The following is a 9,676-nucleotide window of genomic DNA, read 5'->3' on the forward strand; positions in this document are numbered from 1 at the left end:
ATGTCTAATGCACATATGAAGCAAGAATATTCTAGATACAATTAGGTATAAAAATAGTATAAAATGTGTCCCACTGTGTAACTCCTTTTTATTATATTATGCTAATATCCTTTTCTCTTACTGATAAGAATCAAGTAGAATAGACTGGAAAGAGCAGCTTTTCTATTTAACTGCACTTCATCACGTAGATAAACATGTCTCACCAATTACCAATAATCAAAGACATTCTTTTCATTAAACTATGCAACCAAAATTTGCTTATAAATATAAAAAGGGAAACATTAATAAAATTGCAAATGTGAAGAGAGTCGTCATAATCGGAGCCTGGAAATATCGCTCATCACAAATCCATCACGGAGTAATCGTTCTAAATACTGTTCATCATCTATTTCATCAATCTGTATCACCATTATTATTTAGTCGAATTCTATGTGTCTTTCTATACATTAAACATTTACAATTATTTATTTTTAAAATGCTCCGTGGAAGCATACGTTTTGTATATTTCCGGGCCCTCATAGCAACTTATTTGCATGAGAAACATAGATTGTATTTTTCACTTACTTCTTATTCTTCATATTTAAATCTATTCAGATTCTAATGAAACTTCGATATTAACGACATGTTCATTTCCTTTTTGTATAAATTTTAAGTAATGCGCATGTGAAAAAAAGAGGGATTAGAAATAATGTTTAATTGTTGGGTGGCATATAATTTTCAACTATATATACATATATCCATTTATCTTTACTTACTAAACGATAAATTTTACATATGTAATGATTGCATCTGTTCAAACAATTATAAGGAAGAAACACGGTAATAAACTTTTTTGCATATTTGTAAATGTACAACTTGACAATAAAGACAATTTCTTCAAGATAATTTTAATTCCTATTAAAAATATGGACTTTCTGTATTCCACAACATATCTCAATCATTATTTCAATATCCCTTTTTGTCACCTCACAGAATATTGTTTTAAAATAGAAATCGAATCTCATAGTACAGCCAACTCCGAATTGTTGAACTTGAAAGCCATAATTCTACGGTATCCTCTTCGCACTAAATTCTGTGAAAACTTCAAACACAGTTGTCGTGTTTAGTTACGCGTATGATACATACAAAATATGAGGTATTGAATCCGTACGTTTAAAGAGTTTGATTAATCGAAATTTTGTAATAATTACATCTTTGTATTGCCTTGTCAAACATAAGTAGTTCTTGACAAAATAAAAACATTTTGATAATGCAATACGTGTGAATATAAATTGCCGAAAAAAACATAAAATTGTAAATTTGTTAGCATATTATACAACTATGCTCATACAAGAGATCATAGGTAAGCCATAATCTAAGTACGTCATTGACACGTTTAAATAAGATGTAATAGACTACGTCTCAAGACAAACAAAATTAAAATATGTTTACAAAGATTACAAGGCTTTTCCTAGTCTCTCTCGAAGTGTTCATCGTGTTCTTACAGAACTAGGACTTAAGCATACTTAAAACAAGCTCCTGCTAAGCAGAAGAACTAATCGCACCGACATAGTAATAAATAATTACCTAGATACCTATTGAAAGAATGTTTACATATAAAAATTCCAAGAAACATTAAGCCGATATTTAACACATCAGTTTCATAAAGACAATACACAGATACAATACTTTTAAACCATGGTTCGAAATTCGTTGTGCACATGCCATAAGCCGAATCTTTTCTTGAACGTTCTATTTTGATGAAGTTTTCCGTAAAACTTTGCTCCCTTTAATACAGATAGTGGAATAGTATAAATAATATCTAATTATACTATCAATTAACAATACATTACTTTTACCAAAGAATTTCACAACATTCACAAGAATCTTCTTTTATACTATACAGCGATATTTCGTAAAAGCTACTTCATCAAAATGTACGTTTCATTCTTCCCACACTTATATATATACATATTATTGTTTATTACAAAGGCATCATATGAATAAACCAGTTAAATTAACAGTGTTAAAATAATTTTGTAACATTTCCTGCGTTTTCTTTCTTCTTTTTTTTCAAGTAACTACCGCGCAAATATTGTGGAAGATATTATTTTCTTTTACTAATGGAGTGCACTGCTTGTAACAATCAGAAAGATACCTTGATACACATGCGAAGCATTCGTTATATACATTTGTGAGTGTACAAAATATAAGAGTCGAGGGCCAGCGAAGTTAATATAGATTACGAAAATCATCTCTTATGTTTACATATGTGTATCACTCGATGAGACGGAAAGGTTTTATTTTTCCCGGGATATTACACGACCTTAACTTATGTCTAAGGCAACAGTGCCATTAAAAATTTAAGTCTATGTACAGAACTCTCCATTATTCATATGAATTTAGTAATCGGTATAGAATGCACGATACGCAACTTCAAGTTTATAATAACCAGTTTATTACAGCTTATTTATGATTGTGTCTGAACAAAAATAACGCTACATCATCGCCGTTAGAGTACTCTCCTTTTTACTTATATTTTTTTTCCATCCTAAAATTCATAATATAATGACAAACATCAATTTTATATAAAATTATGATGTTTTAAATCATGTACTGTACAAACTTATTCAGCACTGTAGCGCGTGTAATTATTGAAATAAATCCATGTGAATAATTAAAGACTATAATTGCAATACAAGGTAATATTGTGTGAGAATAGGCAGGTATCAAGCTGGCTTAATTAAGTGTCACAGTCTTCGAGTTGCCTTTTTTCTTCATGGACATGGATTATCGGCGCACTGCATCTTGTGCTTCTCTCTTTTGTATATCGATTGCTTAAATGAAGTCTAATGAATAATTTCATGATGTATATACGTGTGTAATTGTTCCTCTCTGTTGGTGTGTACATATATCTTGTGTGTGTATGCGTGTTGCACGTGTTGCATCATATGATAATTTATCAAGGGAGAACATATACTTATGTTTTCTTCTGAAGCTAAAAGAACTGTCTGTTGTCACACAGATTTAATAGTCATCCAGATCAAAACTATCAACTTCAACATCTTCCAGCTGCATACTCTGAAAGTCCACTTTGTACCGCAATATACCTGTAAAATACATGTTTGAAAATACTACTTTAGTACACAAGGGGTTACTGTCAAGTTTGATTATTTCTATGATCAATTAATAGAAGAAAAAAATCAAAATATTGTAATATAATATATTACAGATGACACTATAAGACAATTCTTTTTATAAATGAGTAATAACACAGAACTTATAATTGTTTGTTTAAATATAATTTCATACATCTTCGGTATAATAATTCATCATGCATGAGATGCTGTTTACAGTGTCTTTCAAACTTTGAAATGCAACTTGTTAATTTTCAAATGTAGCATATATATGTCTTATGAAAAGATTGATCTGAATGAGATTCAGTGGTCACAATTATAAAAAATTTTTCATATTTATGAAAAACACTGTCGTTAGAAAAAATGTATACAATTATGCAATGCAGTCAAATAAAACATAAATAGTTGCTGTAAGCAACATAAAATGACACATAGAAGTATATATTCAATAATATTATAATAATAAATGAATGTTATACATGTAATGAGTGTTATAATTTCAGCATTGTAATCACAGAAGTTTGAAAAATTTATCATTTGCACAAGCAATAGGTACTAATATGGATAAAAAATACTACAAAGAAAGAATCAGTACTTGTATAAGCAAAGAATAAGTATACTAAAATAAAATACCATTTGAATAATACGATAATCACTAATGTTTTACAATACAAAGTATATAACACTTTTTGCTTTAAACGACATTACTAAATATTAGCGTTATTACTAACAAAAAAGAGGATGACAAACAAAATTTAATATTGAAATACAAATAACTAGACCTTAATAACGTCACTAAAAAATAAGTCAGAGGAAACTCTATGTCATAAGTAATATCATTCTTTGTATGTACAATGTATAACATTCTAAAGCACAAATAATATATTTAAAAAATGCAGTAGAAAGGCTTAATATAGACTCAAGTTCACTGCTTCTTCTTGTCACCACTAAATTAGTAAAAAGCAATTACTATACCTTTCCCAATATGCAAGCTAATAAAAACAAACCATCAATTAGAACTTATGCTTGACCAAATACACTAACAAAGCCTAGCTACTCGTTTAGGCAAACATTAGTCAATTGGAGTTTGTAACCATCATCAAAAGCAGTATTATTTCGTACTTATTTTGTATGTATATATAAGATGCAAATTTCACCAATTAACATACACTTTAAAAAAAACAACACAGCACTATAGCCTTTCTCTTTGGTGATGATATTACTATTTACCTATTGCATAGCATGCAGCAAGCAATAATTATGTTTATACTTTTAAATAAGCAATAACAAAGCGTTCACAAATAAAAATCATCTAGACACACAATTTGAAAAAATACTGTCTGATTATGTCACAAGATGTGAGATTATGTTTAATTATTATATGAGATTATAAATTACATATATTATGCAATGTCTACTAGATTACAAAAGTGACATCAATACATATTTATGTAAGTACATATTTCACATGTCTTCGTATGACATATTAAAAATATAATAATTTATTTATTAGAACTTTAGAAATATGTTAATATAACAGTAAACAGTATGAGTATATAAATATTGAATAATTTTCTACTCAAAAAACGAATAATAAATGTATATAAAATATTGGAAAGATAAATAAGATAGATGTAACCAAACGTTTAACATACAGTAGCAAAATGATATTCGAAAATCAATGGTAAAACTTTTCAGCATTGAGTCTATAAATACTAAGAAGCTTTACATGCAAATGACAAAAACTTTCCAGGATATGTCTGCTACAGAATAAAATAAGAGTCAGTGGTTTTTGTTATTATGTCGAAAATCAAATATATATACGTAATTTTCCTATATACGACCTAAATATGTATATGGTTCATTTATCTAAGATAATATACAGTTCTATTAAACAAATTTTTTGTTTTCATTAAAAAGCATAACCATAATGATCAGGGCAAATTACAGTATGACTAATACAGCAAATATCTATAATTTTATAGTCTTCAAATTACTTGAACAAATAGTTTTCAAAACGGAATTCATAAAAATACCATTTTATGGAAATAAATCATCCAACATATGGATGAATAATTTATGTAACCAACGTTGGAATTATAAATACGTGACAAACAAGTATAAAACGTATCTATTGAATTGAATATTATGCTGCTTAGGTATTGAACCTACATCTTGACTTTGTTTTCTAACGATTTAATACATAACTGTCACGTATTAAGAATGGATGCAATATTATTTAAAATATCAAGTTATATATTACGGATTATTTGAACTCACCACCTTCAAATACAAAAATATTTCATATCTCATATATATACAAGATTTTCTTAACTTTTTGTACCACCAAGGAAAAAGACAGCAAAGTTTTAAGGTATTTTATTCGTGAAAATAAATATTATACCTCGGACTTTTCAACTAAAAATATCTATATTCACATTCAAACTTATCAGAAGAAACGTATATACTACAGATCTGCACAGAAGTATTGAACTATACTATTTAGTGAGAAATCCAACAGAAGAACAAATTTGAACAAGAAGAATAAATTTGGACAAATTTATCTTATAATAAGTATGCATTGAATATCTTTATATTGTTGTCATAAATGTCAACGATATAATAAAGCGTTGTTATAATATTATATTAGAAAGATACTAAAGTCTGAGTTAGAAATGATTTTTTAATGATTTAAGTATTAGTGTTATTGTAGTGAAACATTATAATGTATTTGCATTTGAAATATAAATGCATGATGTTTAGTCAAATTACTAATTACCAATAAACGTACAAACATATAACATTTCACGAATTTTCATTACATAATACATACAGTAACGGTAACATATATGATTATTTAGCTCTGTCATTAAGCTAATAAGAGAAGTATAAATTCTCCTTGATAAATTTGTCCAGTTCTGAAAGTAATATGTTCTATGATACACGAAATATAAACGAATGCACTCAAGACAGAGAAAGAGCTACCTGGTCAACTTTGAGTATTTCACAGATGAAATTAGTAATCATCGAGGTCAACATCATCAAGAGGCTCATCAGCCTGCAGTGACTGGAAATCAACTTTGTAGCGGAGGATTCCTATGCATCAAGATATACTCCATAATTAATAATAATGTTTCCAACCTTTTCTAATACCATTTACTTTTCAATATTATATGAACTCATATAACATTTGATTAAACCTTCCTTGTTACGTTTTAAAACCACACATTTTCATTTAGATTTCACTCAAAATATTTTATGCTTAAGAAAGTAGTTTATGATAATCCCTAATCCTGAATTACATTTCACGAGATGTTAAAACATTTGTATATACAATCACTAAATTACACACGTTTAGTGAATAGTTAGTTAACGTGGAATCTGCCAGCTTTCTGTTAGTACACACATTGAATAGACGAATACAAGTTATTGTTTTACATGTATGTTACTTTCAGTACAGTTAAAGTTAATAACGATATATAATGAATAAAATTGTAAAATTACCTCCAATGCCGCCAAAACCTCTTACAAATTGGGAACCTTCTTGCGATTTGTCTGTAATGATTTCCAAGGTAGCGCCGAAACTCTTGTAATTGTTTGCAAGCCATTCGAGCAGAGGTTGACACTCTACGAGTTCCAATTCTACCCCGCTCTACGTGAGACACAGAATATTCAATATACACGTATCGTTAAATATATCGTTATGATTATTGTTAAAAAGAATATTTTAGTCACTTATTGATAAACAGTAAAAATATCATCAATATATAAATTATAAGTGTAGTATTGTATCTCTAACCCACCTCTTTATCAGTAAAGTGAGTTTTGTCCTTTTCTTGTTCGGGTGTTAGGTGTGATACTTTCTCTTCTGCATTTGTATGATTCTTTAAAACGTATCGCTGAATATCTAAATTCTCCCAGCAAATTAAGGTCTCTACACTGCCTAATTCGAGCGCTCTTAATGTATCTTCTACACCAAAGCAATATTTTCCCGTGTCCTGCGAGATTTCGTCAAAATAACGACCTAAATAAAATAAAATATATTATTAATATTTAAAAGAAACTACTACATATTATTTATTCAAGTGAATATATAGTTACCAATTAATTTCTTTTCTTGGATGAATTTTACATTTTGTAAAGACTCTGCAGCTAATTCAATAGCCTGATTAAAACCGTTCTCCCCGCCGTATGAAACATCTACTAATTTTATAACTTTTGCTTGCAACCTCTAGAGAAGAAAATACATAATTAGATCTGATTTACATTAAAATTGCATATTATTGTGATTGTATAAACTTACTGGATCAAACATATCCGATTGACTAAGTTCTGTTTTGAAATCAGCACTACCCGCTAAAATTAAACCGGCAATATTAGGTTTATCGTTACTAATATATAGTTGTGTGGCTACTTCTGCAACTTTTCGAACGTAGTTGTGCCGTTTTTCCATACGTAATCGAGCGAAACGGAGCGCTGATTGACCACCTCTACCTAAATTTAGATATTAATTATTATATATTAACAAAAGTAGTATGTTTCTTATACGGATATTTCACTGATTATTTATATACCATGCTTCTTTGGAAGATCTACAGTAAATTTATGTAGTACTTCGCGAGTATTTCCTTGTAAAGTACCAAACAGTGCCCCATTACCATCCATTACTATAAAACCGAATTTGTTGTCATCCGCAAGCAATGCTGTGAGAGCCTCAGTATGAAACTGGAAAGTAATAAAGTATATATTAAAATTGATTTTGTTTTTTTTTTCCAGCAACTGCAAAAATATTTGCGGAAAACAGAAAGTACCTTATTATCACAAAGATAGAGAGATGTATTAATAGGCTTAAAAGGTTCAAAATCAATGTTGACCTTCTTTTCTTTTCCTTCTTCTGTTACAATAGTACCACAATATATAACCAAGCCATTTGGAGGCACTAGAACAAGCAATAAACAGTTTATGTAACTAAAGAGCATAATGTGATTATCGTACAACTATATGGATGTGTTTAGTACACAAAAGTGAACGTATAATTTCTGCCTAGCAACTAGATATTTTCTTACCGTAACATATAATTCAAAGGGCCTCCAATGATAAGATTAATATAATTACCTTTTGTATATAATTTTAACCTATGTTGGACTGAAGTGATTGCACCCAGAACAGACAATCTATTTACACGTGATTTAATATTTGATGCTGTTCCAAATTCATCGGCTAACATTTTGCTAACTCTTGATATTTGGTCTTTGGGTGGAATGATCAATGATATCATGCTCGTCCCATTCCTGCAAACAAAAATAGTTCTTCCTAATGATAATTACAGTGGAAAATATTACATTATACAATGATCAATTACAAAATAATAATACCATAAGGAGGGTTTCCAAAATTTTATTTTATTATTTCATTTACATGCATAAGAGAAATGTATGATGTATGCACTAGGCAAAGATGTTGGTCATATTTTTGACCCAATCTAAGACTTTCTATTAATGAAGATTACATTAAAAAATTTAGTTTTCTTTAAAGAAATCTGAACAAACAAGGATATTACAGAGAAATTCCAAGAACTTTGGAAAAATACCTTGCGTACTGCAGGGGAATCTTATATAAGATTATATTAGTAAAAAAGCAGTAAAAAACTATATTTTTAAAATGTAATGAAAAATTCAATGATCTGTTATAGAACACTTGCAGACATGTTTAGTAAAAGTCCATAAAAAATTCAAATACATCTTGTATTTTATGGGTTTACGTTGAAATACATTTACAGAAGGAAAAGCGAGAAATCCGTTACTTTCTCCACTGTCCTTAAAATATATGTATGAATAGAAAATCGAACAGCTGATAACGAGAAGGCGCAGCAACGTAAATTTCGACCTACTTACCCCCTGGCCATTTCGAGACTTTTTATGAGTTTCTTGATTTTCCAGATTTCGACATTACGGTCGGCGGAAGTCTCCTCGTTAGACATTGCTGCGCGTTGTGTCGCGTGGTCGCGGTTTACAGGGTTCCTACTAAATTAATCCTTCACCACCGACGAGGGATGGAGTCTGCAAAGGTGGTTCGAGTCGCCGCAGGAGTTCGAATTCACGAATTTTTCTCTGAAATGAATGATCAATCCATTTATCGATAGATCTGCCTCAATCCAGTTTATACCGGATTATGTCAGACAGAACGTGTTCGGAAAAGAATTCTGATTCTGCTCCGTAGTGAAACGAAACTCTCGAGCTGTTTGCTTTTCACTCACAATCGTATCGACGACGTCCGTATGTGCCGCGATCGTAACGTTTTAAATGCAATAATTGTGCCACAGCAGGTACCACGCGAATGCGAACCTCGAAATGCACACGTCGGCCATGCACAGCGAAACGTCAGTACTTCGGTGGACGTACTATACTGTAGGGTACAAAATGGGAAGCAAAAAGACTGAAGAGTTGATGCGCGAGCAGCGACTCGAGGCCGCTTTTCGCATTGCACGAGCGCAGCCGCGTTTGCATTGGCTGTTCTGGCACAGCATGCTCGCGTAATGCCTCGTTTACAAGAATTTTTTA

At 30.3% G+C, this 9,676-nt stretch overlaps 1 protein-coding gene across 5 annotated transcripts; it reads right to left on the reverse strand.

Annotated features, from left to right (window-relative positions):
• Positions 1–68: 68 nt before the first annotated feature.
• Erf1 (eukaryotic release factor 1) lies at positions 69–9,555 on the reverse strand. 5 transcript variants are annotated; one of them, XR_013494755.1, is made up of 12 exons: positions 9,373–9,555; positions 9,011–9,226; positions 8,232–8,407; positions 7,928–8,055; positions 7,691–7,841; positions 7,420–7,610; positions 7,218–7,347; positions 6,920–7,140; positions 6,621–6,768; positions 6,102–6,212; positions 4,092–6,034; positions 69–3,089 (listed from the first exon to the last, which is right to left on the reverse strand). XR_013494755.1 is itself a non-coding variant. In XM_078189539.1 (12 exons), exons 2-10 carry the CDS (start codon positions 9,094–9,096, stop codon positions 6,133–6,135), a joined length of 1,311 nt encoding a protein of 436 aa, XP_078045665.1. In that variant the 5' UTR covers positions 9,097–9,226; positions 9,373–9,555; the 3' UTR covers positions 69–3,089; positions 4,092–4,108; positions 6,102–6,132. The 5 variants fall into 5 exon arrangements, 4 of the variants coding, with proteins under 4 accessions (XP_078045665.1, XP_078045680.1, XP_078045644.1 ...); XM_078189539.1 differs by having other exon boundaries at positions 4,092–4,108; XM_078189554.1 differs by lacking the exon at positions 4,092–6,034.
• Between the last annotated feature and the right edge of the window lie 121 nt (positions 9,556–9,676).

This window comes from Augochlora pura, chromosome 2, assembly GCF_028453695.1.
Source record: "Augochlora pura isolate Apur16 chromosome 2, APUR_v2.2.1, whole genome shotgun sequence".
Taxonomy (NCBI): Eukaryota; Metazoa; Arthropoda; class Insecta; order Hymenoptera; family Halictidae; genus Augochlora; species Augochlora pura.

Coding starts and splice junctions, on each gene's coding strand:
- Erf1 (XM_078189518.1), bottom strand. CDS start 9,096: ATGTCTAACGAGGAGACTTCCGCCGACCGTAATGTCGAAATCTGGAAA. Junction 7,611..7,690: donor AGATCTTCCAAAGAAGCATG/GTATATAAATAA, acceptor ATCTAAATTTAG/GTAGAGGTGGTCAATCAGCG. Junction 7,141..7,217: donor CCAAGAAAAGAAATTAATTG/GTAACTATATAT, acceptor TATTTTATTTAG/GTCGTTATTTTGACGAAATC.